At 25.7% G+C, this 20,340-nt stretch overlaps 1 protein-coding gene across 3 annotated transcripts; it reads right to left on the bottom strand.

Moving 5' to 3' along the window:
• Positions 1-2,205: 2,205 nt before the first annotated feature.
• ova (ovaries absent) lies at positions 2,206-20,003 on the bottom strand. 3 transcript variants are annotated; one of them, XM_011499164.1, is made up of 7 exons: positions 19,845-20,003; positions 18,812-19,115; positions 18,566-18,706; positions 4,504-4,701; positions 4,236-4,439; positions 3,572-4,061; positions 2,206-3,123 (listed from the first exon to the last, which is right to left on the bottom strand). In XM_011499164.1, the coding sequence occupies exons 2-7, from the start codon at positions 19,016-19,018 to the stop codon at positions 2,453-2,455; spliced, it is 1,911 nt and encodes a 636-aa protein (XP_011497466.1). In that variant the 5' UTR covers positions 19,019-19,115; positions 19,845-20,003; the 3' UTR covers positions 2,206-2,452. The 3 variants fall into 3 exon arrangements, with proteins under 3 accessions (XP_011497466.1, XP_011497467.1, XP_011497464.1); XM_011499165.1 differs by lacking the exon at positions 19,845-20,003 and adding an exon at positions 19,511-19,673; XM_011499162.1 differs by lacking the exon at positions 19,845-20,003 and adding an exon at positions 19,241-19,476.
• Positions 20,004-20,340: the final 337 nt, after the last annotated feature.

The following is a 20,340-nucleotide window of genomic DNA, read 5'->3' as shown; positions in this document are numbered from 1 at the left end:
TATGTATATTAACATCGTTTTAAAAATTTTAATATTATCATTTTACATACAATTTATAAATTGTAATTACTTTAATATGAAACATTCACACAAAAGAAATATATACTTTACAAGAATTTATTTAATTTTATATACAAAAAGATCTTGTGAACATGAATATTATTCATATAATACGATAATCCATACGATTCAACAAAAGTATGGTTATATTCCGATTTACACCGCAATTGCAGCAGTTGCCATTTTACCAAATACATTATGAATAAAATCACTATGGCCGATTAAAATTTGGGCGCGAAAATTTTGTATTAGTTTTACTTTTCTCTGGATTTTATATATTTTTCAAATTTTTATTCATTTGATAATTTCATATATACATTCATATTATTAACCTATAAATAAAAATAAATATATAAAGAAAGGTTTATTTAAATTTTATGTTTCTCAATAATCATTGACAACTAGTCAAATATATTTGAAACCCAATACATTTAAAATACTTTTTCTTTAACTTCAGCAGTCTTCATCTTAATATTAATTTTATGTTTCATAGATCAACTATGCAATGATGATTATATTATTCGTTCGTAAGGTAAATATGATTTTTAAATAAAAACAAAACATAATTTTATTTAAATACAAAGTTTATCATAAAAAAAAACAATAAATGATTTAAATTGAGACTGAAAATTTTTCTTTTTACATTCCAGCAATGATTCTTATCGTAATTCGAATGAATATATTTGTATATCAGTGCTAATAAATGAACCACAGGCCGAAAACCGATAACGTGCCTGATATCTGCATATAAGAAAAATTTCTAGCAGAGGATACAACAGTTGCGCATTTCGATTCTAATAAAATTTATATAAAAATATGGAGTGAAAAATCTACCTCGTCTGGGTTCCGTTTGACGGCATAACTGATATTCATAAACACATGCGTACATGTGCATACATGCCCACATGCATGCATACATGTATGAAAACGCTTGCACTTACATATACACGCATATCAAACAATCATATATACTTAAACTGCACGTGTCATCTCAAATTCATTTATTACGATTTCTTATAATTTCCATTTTTCAAATTTAAAAACAAATTATTAGGAGACATACGATGCTGCTTTTTAAATTCATTTTTTATAACAAATCAATAATTTTTTCCTTCCACTTTATTAACGGCTGCCTATGTCTCATTAAATTCCTAAATTTCTAAATAATATTGCGCGGTATGTATAGATGAATCAGACTCCGGGTTTTCAACACAGTGAAACAAACAAACCGCTTCATTTTTAATTGCAGTCTTATGCATATCTATATATGTGCGTACACACATCTATATATACGCACGCGCACACGCACGCGCACACACACACACACACAAACACACATATATATATATATATATAACATATAAAGTTCATTGTGAACGACAAGAACAAAGTCGTGCGTGCTCTACTCGGAAATAATAGGTAAGAAAATAGAGAAAAATGGTACTGAAAAATCTGTACAATATTACTTCTTATAAGTTGGTAGAGTCACGTACCTAATGGTCATAATATATTTCGGAAATAAATATAATTTTTTTTATTTGAACTTGAGAGGCTCCCAGATATTTGTCTGGCAACTACTTTAGCGAAACTTCGTTCTATGTGTTTCACCTTATTGTCACAAATCTACAGTTGCTCACTAATACTCAAGGTAACTTAAATTATTTCAGCTTGTTACATCTTTTTGAATGCAACAATCTGAAGTTATGCACAACAAATTATAAAAAAAAATTCCATTAATCTTCCAAATTCAATGTGGGATTCAATTGATACCTATTTTAGATAAGCTAAATCTCAAGATCAAGTCTTTATTTAAAGTAATATGATCTAGAAAAATTTAACTAATCAAATATACATTGTTATATATAGTAGATCAATTTACCAGGAATCGTATTTGGATAAATTATGTACCTAAACATTATCACTTTAAAATTGGAAGTTATTATCATTTCAAACATAAATTATATGCATATATATATATATATATATATATATATATATATATATATATATATATATATATATATATATATATATTCTAGTGAAATTTATTAAATTCGAATGAAAACAAAATAATTTCACTTAATTGTTATGGATATATACAATTTATGAAAACTACAATAATTTAAGCAATTATTTTCTCAAATAAAAACAAATTACTTTATCCATCAGTGAACAATCATAGATTTGTTGACGATAAAAATAAAATGACCCAAGCAACTGTCTTTTAAAATAACGATCAATTAGTCCCGGAAGATCGGTGAGCAATCGTTGACTCAATCTAGCATGAAGGCGTATTCGAAGTAAGTGATTGAAGTATGTCAAAGCAGTCAACACCATCACATCCGATCGAACGGGTAAGCGAGAAAATATTCTACTGTACGAAAACGATTCTTTAAGGAGCAACCTTGAAGATTGATACGTGTTTTAAGAAGCTGCGTGACTGATCCCCATCAATGTTCAAATTTGTGAGCCAGCCACTGGTTGAATCAGCTGGATAAATACATGGCTTAGTGCAGAGTTTGCTTGGCGTAAGAAGAGAAGTGCAAAGAAAATTGGGATCGACGCAAACCTCCATTGTGGATGTTGTCTTTGCCCTTCGCATGGGATCGCGATTTTCATCAGTTGAAATACACGGACTCGAATCTTCATCTTCAAGCATCTCGTCATCAGAGGAACAGAGGTCCACAAAAATGATGGGTTTCAAAGGCTTTGAACGTTTAGCCCTATTACAGTTCTTTCTGTAAGTTTTCTTCGCCATAGATGCAATCGTAGCCATTGTCGTCAATGCAGATCGGTCAAATACAGCCTTAGAAGGAGGCAAGATCGATGGCTCATCGGTCTCCAGATCAATCACTATTGGATTCGGGTCTTCTCCTATATTGGGCTCGAAGAAGGTCTCGATCGATGGAGATCTTGGCCGAATGCGTGGTACCTTGCGTTCCGGGCTCCTATACCTAGATGGATCACGCTTCAATTGTTCCAGTTCTTCATCTGAAAGTCGAGTCACTATCACGTAAATTGGTCTGCAAGCTATGTATAATAATTGAGATCGTAAATCCAATGCTGAAAAAAACATAAAAATATAACATATATTAGAGATGTTTCCATAGTATTGAAATTATTATTAACTATATGTTTATTTACTATTTTTAAGCCAAGAGCTTGGACCTTTAAATTAATTTATTTTAATTCACCATTTAAAAGTTAAAAAAATATGTTTTTAATCAAATATTCTTTACAGAAATATACAAGTATTTTTAATTAATATACATTGATACCGCATTATAATTGTATTATATGTTTAGCAGTGACAATTAATCAATAAAAAGTTTTCTACAAAAATCAAAATATTTTACGAATTAATAATTATAAAAAAGAAAATAAAATGCTTAAAATCATTGGCATTTGTATTTATCAAGATAAATCTTTAAAATTAAATTTGTAAATTTATAATAAATAGATAATAAATATAATAAATATAAAATAGAGATTAATTATTATTGATTCTTACTCGGTTTGCCAGTATAGTTTGCAAATTTATATTCATGAGCATATTCATCAACTTTTATGGATTTATCACGATTAGGCTTGTAGGTAACGGACCATCTATCAAATTCGTAAGTTTTCATAAACCATTTAGGCTTGAATGAGGTGGATAGAGGTGGAGCATTGAGATGTCTCTCTATTCTTTCGAGACGTTCCTGCTGTATAAGTTCTGTCATCATCTTAGACTTTTTGCCAAGTGCAAGCCCAGCAGGAGAAGAAAACGGAATTGTAGGACAACGAGTTAAGTTGATAGAGCTTCTTATACGCCCCGTAGTACGATTCTGTACATTTTTATCTTTACTACTTATTGCATTGTTCCTTTGACTTGCATCGGTTGGTTTAGATGTTGTCAGTTCAAAATATTCCATGAACTGATCTTGCTTGATCTCTGGCACTAATTCAGCATCTGGAGTTATTGGTCTAGGTTCAACATGATAACACAATTTTTCATGTTCCTAAAATGTTTAAGTACAAATAGTCGATACATTAATAATTCAACAATAATTATAAACAATTGCTTCATAAATATTAATTAACGTTATGCAATAGTATTATAAACATACAAAGGTTTATTAACAAATTTAGAAATAACAGTCTAATTATGTATTTCGTTTATAATTAATATGTACCTTCATTTTACATAAACCAACAAATTCAGCATCACAATTATCACAAAGATAAATATCATCAATTGGGGGTTCAACCATAGCTGGAGAAGGTGCTTGTTTTTGGGTCGAGCGTCTTCGCAAACATTTTGTGCTAATTGAATTTTTTTTTGTTCTATTTAGTGGTAAAAGCATCCTTCTTGGACCTTCGAGTCTCCTGTCATAGTTCTAAAATAATAATTAAAAGGCTTATATTTAAGAAGACCAATTACAAAATAAATATAATATATACCATGTTTTCATTGCGAAAAGTGACAAGTAGTTTTCCTGTAGTTTTTAAATATAAGCTTGTAGTATAATCCCAATTGTTGACATATTCTAATTTATCATGTGGATATTGTGCCAAATATGAACAGAAGCGAAGAAGATATTCGCTTCTATGGTAGGTATAACACCGGAAAACGAGTTTCTTTAAATTACCCATGTATGTCTGAAATTCAATTAAAATGATTAAATCTACAATATCAATAAATTTAATTTTCTAATAATTTTATAAATGTGGCCTAGTAATAGAACTTTAAATAAACTCTATTCCACAAGACAAAATGTAAAAATTATTTTGCATACTTATGTTGTATTATCATTAACATGAAAAATATATTTTCTCAGATGTATTAAATTATAAATAAAATTCTATTCGCAAAATGCTATGTGGAATAATTTGATTTATATAAAATAACGTACTAATACGTAAATATAAATTTGAAGCAAAAAATTAATTTACAAATTGCCTAAAAAATTTATATAAATCTATATATATATATATATACATTTTTTAGGCAATTTGTAAATTAATTTATATTTACGTATTAGTACGTTATTTTATATAAATCAAATTATTCCACATAACATTTTGTGAATTTTATTTATATATATACATATATTCATAATTTTTATATTTGTTTATTTTGTTTTTTTATTTCAAATATTTAACGTCCCAATACATTATAATCTCATCAAAGTATAGATATTTGGATATTTTTTTTATCTATGCATAAATTGTTTTTACATGGAGTATAATATTTATACTGAAAATGTCATGTAATTTTCTGTTTTTTAATGCTATGCCACATTAGCTTTTGACAATCAAATTTTATTTTATTTTCAAGAAATATTAATATCAATTGATAGATACGTAATACATTAATATATTCATTTAGTTTAAATGAATAATTTGAAAAGCTATTGTAATCATGAATTTCAAATAATTCCTCTTATCTATATACAGCAACAGCTGTACACATATACATTATTTTATTTTATTAGTTCCTTTTTTTAACCTAAGCAAGAGCAGCAGCACCAGTAGCTATTACTTATATCTGAATCTATATCGAGATTCCTGACTCATGCTTTACAATTAGGATTGAACGGCCATTTTGGTCATCTAATATTAAATTTATGTATCCAGAGGGGTCTTGGAAGAAAAATTTTATGCAAATTCCGCACAATATAAAATGTTAATTTTTGAATTTTCGGTCAACTATTTTTATTGCATGTCGAATAAACTAGCATAAATGAGCGTTAAGAATGTATTATTATAGTATATTATAATAGGTATTCTTTTAATGTTATTGCTACAATAAATTATCTTATATGGCAGAATGAAGTTTCAGGTATGTACAAATATATAAGGGAAAATAGTCTATTTGCGCGACAAAAGTAGCCTGTAAGTACAAGTTGCAACAGGAAGAAGAGATGAAGAATAGGTCAATATGCAGTTTAATTTCTGGATTCTGCGCAGTGATGACTTCACGCTGGTTGGTGATCGTGTACGCGCTTGTTTAAAACAATCAACGGTAAATGTAGCAGGATGAAAGGTGAAATCGAGACGAAAAAAAGTATATACAATGCGCTATGTGTAGGATGTTGTAAACATTGCAAAATTATATGCGAAATCTATCCAAAATTATCATTGGGTTGTTAAAAATTGTACATAACTGTTTGGCTTTTGTTTCGAACTTCCTTTGGACAAATATTTGAAATGATAAACGTATGATTACCAACGAATCGAAACTAAGATAATTCTTTCTGGCTAAGATTGAGAAGTTGTTTCCTTCCTTTTAGTCAAGATAATGAGGCCATATAGTTATATAGAGCCTGAATTGATTCTGCGCAGTACACCTTTAATGCGATTGGTTTTTAATAAAAGAAAGGGAAACAAGGCAGAGTTGAGCAACAACTATAAACACATTTAAAATACAATACTCAAGTTATCTTTGTTGAAATGAATGCAAATTCACAACCAATCAACAATGAACGTGTATTGCGCAGAATCAATAATGCGTTACGATCTAACCTTATTGAATTAAAGCAGCGCAGCTAGATCTTAATCCTTCATCATTCTGCTTGGAAGAATTAACTCTTGGAATTTGCGCAGTGCAATTTCAATCTGATTGGTCGTTTAAATAACAAAACACCACACAAATATCAACATACTTATAGTTGATATTCGTCCTAGTATATTTTTTGTATTTTTGACGAGCCGAGTGGCATGTACAGAGTTCGAAAGGCCCTTTACAAAGCAATTTTTAAGTACGTATATAAAGGTGCTATCAAATAAATCGTAAATTAATGTGCCCTTACAATATTTATATAATTATTTATACAGCTATTAGTTATTAAATGTGTTAAAAATAAATATAAAAGCGAAGTATAAAATAATTAAATTTTTCGAGATTTTTTGATTGTTATTTCCAGTAATTTAATTATTTATTTTATGTTTTAATCTGAAAGATTAAAATTGATAATAGCATAAAAATGTCTTCGGACCCACTATATCTAAATTGAAAATAATTTCTTTAAAATGCAATAATCTACCAAGTAATTAAATGTTATATCGTTTTATATATTTCATTTTCATAGAACTCATAAGTTTTAATATGAATTTTACTTCTCGTAGTAAAATGAAATTTGTGAAATATTTTCATACATGCGGTTTAAAACTTACTTGATAAAATCCAAAAATTTTTAAATCTAATTCAAAGTATTTTGGATAATACTTGGATGTGAACTTTGAAAAGATCTTCAAACTAAACACCAATTAGTTTTATCTAAAACTAAATTTTGGTTAATAAAATAAAAAGCCACTGCGTGCATTTGAGATTAAAAAAGCACCAGATCTTAGCTTAATAATAATAAAAAATATCATAAAATAATAACGTTCTCCATGAATTATGAATAACTCGGAAAATCATTTTCTACGAATAGCCTTACTACACTAGTGAAACTGTTGAACAGCTGTTCACTAAACGTGTATGTTTTATATATTAATTAGGCTGTTTATTCTAGATATTTTTATTCTTGACGCAAGTAATTCATATGAATGTCTAAAATGTATACGTTTTACGGTAGAAAAATATACTCGTATTACAAGTATTTATAAATAAAATATTGATTTCAAATTGCAAATACTAATGTATGTATTTAGAGTGCCTTAACTTATGTGAAAAAATAAAAATAATCTATAGAATGATAAGAATTATTTCTTTAAAATTATATGTAAAAATATAAAATCAATATTACCTATAGTCTCTCTACTAATGATTAGAATTTATTTTTATTACAACTTAGTACAATTTATTGCAATTTATTACAAGTCGTCTACACTACTGAAAATTCTAATAATGAATAACTGAAAAATACATATGAAGCTTATGCTGCGTATGCAAATAATGAGCTTTATGATTGCAATACCATTACACAGAGTTGACACAAATACAAAAAAAAGCACACATAATGCAGTGAAAATAAATCAAATGCATTATAAAAAGAATTAAAGTTAATTCAACTATCATAATAAAAGATTTTCGAATATAGCTACCGAAAATATAATATTCAATAATTTACCTAATGAAAAAAAAACAGTACTCCAAAAGATTATTAATATTTAATTTTTGCTATTAGTAATTTAATAATTAACGTACGAATTATTAAATGTTGAATATTCGTCATCACATTTTTCGAAAACTTCTTTTGATAAATTATAAAATATATCAATCGATTGGATCGGTCTTTCGTTTTTTTTTTCATGTTTTCATACGTTTTTAATATCAAACTTTTAATATAAAAGGTCATATTATAATTTTTCTTTCTCAGTCATGAAATATTGAAGTATTATCACTTAATATTTGTTTGCCCATCGTTTATACAATTTCATACATTTGTTCTTCTTCTTTTTTTCATTCGTATTATCTTCTATCGTATTTTATTGTGAAACATAATTATTATTATTATTCTATCACCTACTTCAAGGTATGTTCGAACTCTTTCAACGTTGTTATGATGAGTTTTTAATCAGAATTTTGTAATAGCAACTCTATGATATGCTTAATCTTACTAATATATATATATATATATATATATATATATATATAATATATAAGATTTTATCATAAAATTTGTATAATCTAATAGATTCGTTTATATTTGCCGAATTAAACGAATTAAATAAAATAAATTGTAAAAATCCTTTATATCGTATAAAAAAATCATAAATAATGAACATATTATATTATACAAGGTAATTAATAACAATATATTCATAAATAAATGTTTCATTTTTCTTCTTGTCCAATTTTCTTTCGTTTATTACAAATGTATTGATGGAACATTTCTTTGACTGACCTCTACAATCTTTGCTTCTTTGTCTGTCTCTCATTCTAAAAGGAATAGTTTAGTGATTACTGTAATATAACAATGTTATAATTTATAAATTCGTATTATTATATATTTTCATTTTTTATAAAAGAAGGTATCTATTAAGTAATAAGAGATTATTTTTAAGCTAAGCTATGTTATTAAACAATGAATAGAAAATTAATTAAAATGGTATAATAGCTTGATTTATTTCCAATTCATTAATATATAAAACCTTAAAGAAGAATTTCAATGATGCGTCTAAGACATCCTGATAGTTGGATCGACCATTACAGAATCAGCTAAACAAAAGTTCTAATAAATATTATATAAATTTGCATGAATTCAAATTATTTTACCATTTATTTCCATTTAAAACTACATGTAGTCTTAAACAATATTTTATAAGATATTAGAAAAATATTTATTAGTAGTTTATTAATGTATATTAGATAAGAACGGTTATTTTTAATTGCTTTGAATAAGTTTTAAGTATTAAAATTATTTCTTCCAAAATCTTACGAAATAAAAGAATATTCAAGATAAATGAACGTATGTAATTTTTAAATTAGAATATTCTTCAAACTGTTACAAACCAAATAATAATTTTATTGATAGTATGCAATTGTTGAACTACAAATGCCGCTATCTTATAAATTTCATATATTGTTAGTAATAAATCATCTCAATATTATATATATATATATATATAATTCAAGTAAATTATATATTTACATTATTCTACTTCGAATTATTTTCATTATTAAAAACGCATATATAACTTTTATTTTTTAAACCAAAATAACCATACACTTACTTTTATTGGCTATTCATCTCAATTTTTTTAATTTATCAAAAGTACCCTTCAATAAAATTTTGTATACTAATAATTTGTTAAATTAAAACGATCGTTACTAATAATATTACTTTGAGACTGGTTGTTACATGCATAATGTATAACAGAAAGCCTCTTGCTGGGCCGTTCGGCGGCATTTTATTTGTAGGAACTTTAAGCCAAAACACGTAGTCGTTCTGCCCCATGAACGTAATTTGCCCTTTCCCAGCAAGTAGAGGTTCTCATTCTACCAATGCAAGAAAATGTACACGACAGGCATATTGCTAATAGCCATCATGTTTTTCAATATTTCTATTCCTTTGTCAAATGTTCAATTTTAAATTAAATTTTCATGAAGTTTTTCCTAAATTTCAAAATATATTTGTAACAGTTATATTATTAGATATCTATTTAAACAATTGTTTTATACAGATTTTAAGATATAAAGTATATTTTGGAGTTGCTTTTAAATAATAAATGATATATCTTTTAATATCAATGGAGGAAATTTACTTTAAATTTATACTAAATCTGAATCTCAATGATTAACCTATTAAGGGATAAATCGATGCAGACACAACAAATACAGAAGTAAAAGAAAAAAAAGAAAATGTAGTTTGATATCGAATATTTTGAATTTTTAGTCTTAATACATTTATTATAATAAAATGAAATATGTAATAAAAAAAAAAAAAAAAACCAAGAATTTACAGTATTTTACTTTATAGTATTTTATATTTAACAATTAATATAATTAGTTTCGCAAGTATTATTTAAAAAATAAAAATTTTAGGACGATTCTTAGTCTGTGGTTTTCTGGTTATTCACTCCTCAACTAATAATACAATGGACCATAAAGATTAAAGTTATACATTATTTAATTATAAATATTATTGAAGTTTTTTTTAATAATTTTATTAAGTTGAATTTTTAAAAATATATTTACGCATTGCAAACAGATTTCTTAAATACATATAATCATAAAACTTAAAAAAATTATTAAGTTTTTTTTTCATTTGTATTCTTCAGTTTTATTTATGTAATTTTTACCATGAAGAACTATATAATTCGATTAATGATTAAAATAAAATGAACAAACTTATATTCTTTGAATGTATATAACCAACTTTCTTTAGTTAACTTATGCACAAAGTTGCTAGCCTTCATCGTTCTATTACCGCTGTAAAATATATTTATAGCTACACTCGCTTTAATTGCTCTATTTCAATGATTATAAAAATAAAGTATAAGTTTCAAAAAATATAGAATTAATTTTATAATAAAATATTTTCATATAAAAGGTATAATTAGATTTATTATTATATTGTTCAATATGCGATTTAATTTAAATATAAAGTAATAATTAACTTGGACATTTTTTTATGAAAATATCATATCATATATCTAATTTTTCTTTCATATCCTAGTAATCAAAATCTAATAACAAATTAATCAATAAAGAACTGATTTTCAAAAAGGATAGTAAAATATTTTTTACGAAGAAAATTTGATCATATTTTACATGTCTATTTGATTCTATTTACAAGTTGTAAGTATGAACATTATTTATTCATAATTAATCAAAATCTGTAGTCAGTCTTGATACTTATATAATCTCAATTATTTTATTGACTCTGTAGATGAACTATCATTGATGTAGATTAATATATACAATCATATATTGAGATCGTTTAACTTAGTCTTTGGTATTATAAACGAATATATTCTAATAATATGGGTTAATATCTCATATGTCAAAGTTTATTAATTGAAAAAACTACGTAGTAAGAAATATTCAGCATAATATAACTCTAGTAGGAATTATAATATAAATCAATGACATAAATGAAAGACTCATATTATTCGCAACTAAATTGGCAAAGTAGATAGACATTAAGGTGGTTAAATCAAATAATTAACCAATACGCATTTTGTCAATCCTGTGATATATCACTGATAAAGTAGCAAAGTTACTAATACTATATACATGTGTAAGCAAGTAAAATCATTGTAGTATGGTTAAAATAATCGAATTTTAATTTTAAAAAGGCTTAAAGTTTTGCAAATACGATAAGATGAATTATAACGTAAGAAATGTTTCATTTCATATCTTGAATTTCATTAAAGTACAGATTTATCTGTTTTACATATTTTTGAAATAAATGCATTTTTATAAATTCATTTGTTAATTTTTGTTATAACAGATCGATCAAGAAATATTTATGTAAGTTTGAAACTTCAAGTAAGATCCAATGTGTTTTCCTTCAATGGGTATTTGTCAAAAATGTATACTTCAAATTTATCTTATTTTTGTAGTCTTTAATATATGAATTAAAAACTTTTTTAACACACAGTACCCATTAATTAAATATATTAATCATATTACTAATACGAATGTTAAATAAATAAATATATTTAAATAACATATATACATACACTGCCATACAATCAATTTTCATTTAGGCATTTTCATTCTTTTTTCCTATGAAATTTTCAAAAATTAAAATTTTTGGTAAAACCAGAAAGTTATATAAAAATATTTAACAACCTGATTAAGCAGTTGGTATTATGGTTACTATATGGTAACATAACCTTTCAATCGACCTATTAAAATAACATCTAATAGCTTCCATAATAAGATGCATCACAGCAAATAAAGCGTGACGATACGTTTATGTTTGAATATACAATTTAGTTTTGAAAATCTTAGCCACGTCATCACAACTTCCTCAACACATAACATGAATGACATTTCTAAAAAAATTATTTTTCATTCAATTTTAAAACATTAGTTTCTTACGGCTCCGGAACATTGCATATAAATATTTACTTGAGCTCTCAAAATAATTTAAAATTAACAGCTTTTTTCATAATTGAATAAACAGATGTTTAAGGTACGAGACATTTAAACAGGCTAATACAACAAATGTTTTCGATTTATCATCGAAAATATTACATATTAAAATTAAAATGTGAGATTCTTTTTTCAATTAATATAAATTAATTGATAATATATTTGTTATCTCTCGTCGTGATAATAGATAGATAACTTTTATTAAAAATAAAGTTCTTTTAATAATAACCCAACTGTAATTAAGTTCATAAATACAAATACGACTTTTTATTAATATTCTTTGACAAAGTCAAACAAAATATATAAATATATAGACGCATATATTCTGATAAATGACGATAATGTGGTTAAGAAAAAAGGAGACATAATACGTAAAACAAAAGATATTGCATAATAGGTAATTTGCCAATTGGGAAAAAGGGCGCCGAATATACATTTCCAACGGAAAACAAGATGGAGCAGTTTAACATAGGAAGCCATTTTAGAAACCACTTAAGCGTCAAAGAAGAGTATATTGTATCCTGGATACAAACCGGGCAATAAAAAATAAAGAAACGAGATAGGAAATGCTCGAAATTGTTGATTATTGAATTACTTGCATTTTCCCTAACAACACATTTGATAATTGTATTGGATCTTAATAATTTAAAAGCATGACAATCATACAAATATATAGCAGCGGATATATTTGCAGATTTTACATTGAAAAACGCATTCGCATATGTGACTTTTCATGTGCAACAAAAATTAAGTACTATTCAAAATATAAATATAAATAAAAAAGATAAATATTTCATGAAATCATAATATCTTATAAGCTCATCTACGAAGACTTAATTTCAGTTCATAACTAGATAAATGAAATGATTATAAAATAAAGTTAATTAACAATATTAAAAGCTTTTATTAAGTATCATTATACTCAATATTTTTACTAAATACTAAATTAATATAACAGGCCAGAATTCGGGAATTTAGTAATATAAATATGTAAATAATTTAATTAATGTAAAACACGCCCAAACTATAAAAATAAACAATTATATGTACCTTCGCATAAGCACCAAAACATTTTTAAGGATTATTCAAATTATAATTCATTAATATACTGATAGAGTTTTCGATAATAACTCAAACCGATAACGTTTTTCTAACTTACTATTAGTTCCTATACATATATTTGAAATCATTATATTCTAGAGTTCGAAAGCATCTTATACAACTGATTTAGAAATCGTACTTATTATATACAGTTATAAAACACATTTTACTATTAATAAAAAGATTTCCCTAATGTCATTGATGATGTGCAATTCTACTTATGGTCAATACAACAGAATGTGAAAGAAAAAAAAGGAAAAATGGACACAATAAGTGTTACAATAGATATATATGAATATTAAATTATTTATTTTCAATAATAAAATTAAGCACATACTGCGCAAAATTGACATGACACAGGTATAAGGAACTTTAAAAATTTTCGTAGAGTGCAAGAATGAATCGTCGATTGACTAAGAAAACGATTTGAAATTTTCGCTTCTTTCATTTTTCCTACATTAATATTTGTTAAACTTAAATCACAATGACACAATTTTGTATACAACTTAAAAAAAAAATCAAAATCTATAAAATCTATACTTTTTTAAGATATAAAAACTAGATTTAGATTGTCTTGTTCCGCTAAAAAGTGTTATGCGTGGAATTCTTTAATTCTTTCAGTAAACATTTAACGAGCAGGTTTTAATCATTTACTTTTATTAACTGATTTAATTTGTTCTAATATATAAACATTTCTTAATATAATATTTAATTCTTTATTTTATTTATAATATAGAGATGATTTTCTATATTCCTTATTACCTGATTACAGCTCCAGCATTTATATAAAATTTAACAATTTCCTGTCGCCACCCTTAAAGTAATTTTTACATTAACTGTTCTATGAATTTTAATGAACATTAAAATATGATTTTTATCACATCATTTACATTATATTTGCATTGGCTTCTTTATCATTATATTGAAAATTTGTTTTACATAAAAGTATTCTTTTCATGTTTCGTATACATTGTTAACTAAAATTCATATAATTCTTAGTATTTCAATTCTATTTTAATTCCACTTTATGTCTTCGATCAACCAGTAAGTTATTAAGAATATATTAATACTTATGTATATTATAATTAAATATCCATTATAAATTCATTAAAATAATTATGATATTTCATTCTTGTTGGATATGAAAAATCCTTAAATGTATATGACTAACGTTTAATATATAAATTGTAAATCGATATTTATCTTTAATTTAAATTAAAATATATTATATACATTTTTTAATATTTTCAATATGTAAAAATTTACATATTTAAATTATGGGAAATTTTATTTATTTTATATTTCACAAGTTATATCAATTATGTACGTTTCGTACACAATTCTTTGAGAAATAAAATTATTAAAAAATCTAGTACATACTTTCATTGTACATTGTAATTACTATTAAATCGTTTAATTTGTTTTTTGAAATTTTCATTTACTCATGTTTAACATTCAATTTTATATATCTCCATCGTTTCATATGACAGAATATCTTTTTATTACATAATCTTAATCTTAAAAACAAAACACTATATTTAATGAATGATAAAGATTTATATTATGTATAGTATATTATTCTTAAATACTCCTTATATTATATACACTAATACGTTTCATGAAAGACTGCAAACATGTTCCATGTTGAAACGTATATTTTACTATATTATAACAACCGGATATCTGCTATTTTTACTATATATATATTTTTTTTTGTTTGTTTTATTTTACCATTTAATGATGACTTGCACCAAAATTTATAGCACCAATGAACCTATTCTTTCGCATTGTGCATACGTGCAATCACTTGTGACGCATCCGCCCCCCATTGGATAGAAAAGAGGGGGGCAATAAAGAAACGTAGTGTGAGAAAAGACAATATTGTAAATGCGTCCCAACTTTGTCCAATAACATAGGGCGCATCAAACTTATCAACAGTAGCTGAGTGACACGGAATCGTTCAAAACAATAATTCATCATTTTCAACACAACTGGTTTTATAAAAAACCAACTTTTCAAGGTTGTTCAATTACCCTATTTTGGACAACCGAGCAGTTACTATCGCTAATTATAAATAGTGAAAATAACCAGTCAACCTGCAACAGTCGTACCGAAACAACTATTTTAACAACATCTATTCATCTTAATGCTTAGAATATTTAAACAAATACTCGATGCGAATTGTTCATTACTGTATGGACACATACTTATTTTACAGAAAGTTGTTGTTCGTCTGTATAATGCACTTTTGAATTCTTTAACACAGAAAAATATTATTTATGTAGCAAAATGAACTATAAAATATTAACTGCCACTAAAATGAATATACATATCTGAAATAGATGAGTTAAAAATCGACTGTAAGTAGTTGAATAATTTTATATTTGATTTGAACAAAATCAAACTGAAATTCGCATTTTACTTACAAAGACTCATACTGAGTTTGCAGTATCCACATCGATTGATCAGAAATGTAAAGATTGCTTTCAATGTATCAAAAGTGGCTTTTAGTTTTCCAAAGCATATAAGTTCTCGGGCGATCGAACAACAAATTTCAAAATTCCATAATGGAGTTTACTAAATTTCAACTTTTTTCAAAGACAAAAACTTAGTCGAATAGTTCCATATTACCATATTAATGGTATTTCGATGCTTGCATGTTATAGGAAACATTTTAAAATAAAAATTAGTTAACGTAAAGCTGAATAAAAATTTCAACTTTCCTTAAATGGCGGATCCAAGAAAATGATTGTATCGTACCATAACTGGGAAAATTGAAATAAAAATAGACTTATTTTAATAACTCTAAACGAATAAAATCTTAGCTTATATATATCTGATGAACTCTTAAAACTTAAAAAAATCACTCTCACTAATAGGAACTGAAGAATGTACATAATATTGAAAAAAGTTATTAGTATCAATGAAATTTTCTGCATGAGGAACTAAAATAGCAGTTAATCATAGAAGTTATACATTTCGATAATTATGTGTAATTACAAAAATGTATAATAAATGCGAATAGGTCATTTATTAAACTCAACTTTTGTTAAAAATATGGAAAAAAATAGTAGTACCAAAATAAACCTTTCTTTTATTATTTTTATAACTTGTACTAACAAGTTTATTTAAAGAATGACAACAAAATGCTGAATTTGAATGCACACTTTTAATAATCGAAACAAATATAATAGTCATCATTTATTTAAAAGAAAACTTGTTATCAATTATGTTGTAAAGTATGCTTGAGTTATATATTATGTACATTATGATCGCATAGTTGTACATCCAAGAAACTTTTTATTATTGCTTATTATTAATAAGGTTTCCAATGAATTCTGGAAATATTCTGAAATTATTAATACTGAAATTTAAAATGTTTAAAATATTTAAAATATTAAAATGAAAATGAAAATCATGTTAATTTTATTTTAGTAAACTTTTAGTTTTATCATGTGAAGCTATATTGAATTTAATAAGAACCTAATAATTATTTAGCATTACAATAAAACAGGAAATTAAAAAAATTTTCTTTCTTTATTTATTTAATGAACAAAATTACAGAACATATTTTATTTTTCAGAATAAAACTGTTATAATTAACATAGTTATAGAAGTCAGTACTAATATATAAAGTTCATGACTTTTGTTTTTATTTTAATTATAAAAATATCATTATAAATTATTATTATTATATATAAATATCTAAGGCTATTTATTAATGTTCATTTATATATAAACACATTAGGTTTAACTTAAATTTGTACAATTTCTGATTTAAACCTCTTGAAAAAATTGGATGGCTGTAGATAAAGTAAAAATATAATGTAATGATATAGTTAAAATTTATTTATTATAAAAATATATCATATGTATATATATTAATATATATATATATATATATATATATATATATATGAAATATATAATTACATATTTGAATTTGACAATAATTTAACACTATAAAATGACAATTTAAAATATATAATTTTATTAGGGAAAAAGCCAAGTACCATTAGAATTAATCTTTTTAAAGTATGAATTAAAAATATTTATAATTAATTATATCCACTACATTATTTAAGAATTTTATATATATACTAACATTCAATAAAATAAAAGCCATTAATTATTTAGTAAATATATTTTAAAAATTAATATATTTTCATAAATTTGTTAAATTGTTCATCAATTTAAATAGTTACTTAAGTATATCTATTAATACATATGCATTGCATAACCATATAAGTTCTAGATCTACAAATCTATTTTGATTTTCTAGAATTATTTTTATCAAGTTATATTCTTCTTTTTATAATAATATCTTATTATATAAATATAAATTTCAAAATTGGTTATAATAGTAAATGCTTGATATTATATAAATACATATATTATTTAATTTCTTTAATGTATCATTTATTGTTAATAGTAGGGACTTAAAAATATATATTTTTTTTAATAACAGCCTCAAAAAATGTTTATTAACTATTAAAATAATTGTGGATTGTATGCACATAGATTTCATGCTCACAAAATGGCACAGAATTGGATCTATATAACTACATGGTGAAAGTTGCTTTGTTCTCATTAAACTTTAAACTAATCCTTCACTTGAGTGCTCAATCCATGTTTGTGTAACATTAATTTTCATATTAAATAATCAAACATAAAATAAAAAATAATTTAACAAAAGTTAATGATAAAATATAAAATTTTTTAAAATAGTTATTACATAATTGAAACGGAATTTAGGAAATTCTAATTTTTATTGAAATAAAAATCATGTACTATCTGTTTATAACTTTAAATCTTATTCAAAGTAAATTATTTAAAATAATAAAAAAAGAGTAATACATAAACACTTACTTCATTGATTTTCTTGGGTCTTACTAATGGATTAGCAAATTTGATTTCTTTGGGCCACCACTGTGGTTTGCTGATAACTTCTGCTGTATCATGTCCCAAGGAACATTGAACCATGAAAGCAATAAACCGCTCCAGCTCCGGCTGTGATGTAAAGTAGTATTTTCATTTCTACCTTTCCTTTGATTTTTTCGTTGAAATCTTCCCACATAAGCTTAAGCTCATCTTTTTTAATAACATATAACATACCAGTGTGATCTTTTCAAGAGATGTGGGATATCCATTAGCAAACAGCAGAGGAAGGTTGGATATCATGGAACCTTCCTCTACAGTAATATCGCCACCTGGTTCTGTGTCCCCGGTGGCAGCCATCATACTTTCATCCACATTATTGGGTGGTGTTTCTTGCCCCAAGCCTACCCCATAGCCATCCTCTTGCACAGCCGAAAACCTCATTTTTTTAGCAGCTGCTGCATCTCGATCTTCTTCATATCCTTCACTTCAGCCTTTGCATGGCTGTTCAACTTTATATATGTTTACCTTCCATAATGTACTGTTGTAAACAGAAAATTAATAAAATATCTATTAAAAAAAAAAACAATTATAATTAAAAGTGATCAACAATGATCGTAATCAAATTTCAAATAAATATAAAATTTTGTTCACATGCTAAACAACCTTGTTTTTACTGTATTTGATACCCAGAGCCAACTAAAGTGTCGCTTTCAAAGTATAAACGAATCCAAAATCATGATTCTTAACTTAATATTTTTCGTTTAATATTAAAAATGCAATTAGCGCCGAGAAAAATCGAGCAAAAACTAATAAATATTAACAAAACGGAATATTAAATTCATAAAATTTTGAAAATGAATGGAACAAGACAATGGTTTGCACATATCACTATAAGCTCAAAAAAAAAAAAAAATTCAAGGACAAGAAACTGACAGTTCCCACTTTTTCAGTACAGTCTCGAAACGTAGTTCACGTACTACGTAGCTTAAAATGGCGGAAGATCGGAGAGGAACGAAAGAAACGGTAAAGCTCCAGTGCGCGCTCTCTCTCGCCCACTGCATACTCAGGGGAAAACATTTCAAGTTTTACGGGAGCGTAGGCTGTAAACGGCGCGTTTACTATGCTTAGAAATACACATGTATACTACCCCTTCATATGCACTCACACAAACACAATGGAACACACATATACAATCTATAGAAATGAACCGCAATTTTTAAAAAAATTTAGTTTTTTTAAATAAAAGACATGCTGAAATTTTACTTACAGATAGTATAAGTATCACTGTATTTAAACCTGCTAATTTTATAGAGTCCAGTAAACGATTGAAAAAAATTATGTTCCCTCGGACCCTACACTACACCAACAAAACAGAAAGAAGAGAAAACCGCGAGAGCTTCTGGTCGACTGATTCGGTCGTTCGACTCAGACCCTCAGCGGTCTCAGCAGTCAGCACACATGTATGTATTTGCGCATATCCATGCACGCATCTCTATATAAATGTGTATATATACATATGCATGAATATATACGCATTCACACGTATATACATATATATATATATATATATATATAAGTGTATGTGCATGTTCATATGCACCTATACACGCATATCTATACCTACCCACATACGCATACCCACATAAATAAATATACATGTTTATATATATATATATATATATATATATATATATATATATATATACGCGTATATATACATGTGTGCATGCATGCATTGGTGTCAAGGATTTGAAGATACGACA

This window comes from Ceratosolen solmsi, unplaced genomic scaffold, assembly GCF_000503995.2.
Source record: "Ceratosolen solmsi marchali unplaced genomic scaffold, CerSol_1.0 scaffold2, whole genome shotgun sequence".
Lineage (NCBI taxonomy): Eukaryota > Metazoa > Arthropoda > Insecta > Hymenoptera > Agaonidae > Ceratosolen > Ceratosolen solmsi.
This window is presented reverse-complemented; position numbering and strand designations above follow the sequence as displayed.

Coding starts and splice junctions, on each gene's coding strand:
- ova (XM_011499164.1), bottom strand. CDS start 19,018: ATGAGGTTTTCGGCTGTGCAAGAGGATGGCTATGGGGTAGGCTTGGGG. Junction 4,702..18,565: donor GACCCAAGAAAATCAATGAA/GTAAGTGTTTAT, acceptor ATTGAATTTCAG/ACATACATGGGTAATTTAAA. Junction 4,440..4,503: donor CTTTTCGCAATGAAAACATG/GTATATATTATA, acceptor TTATTATTTTAG/AACTATGACAGGAGACTCGA.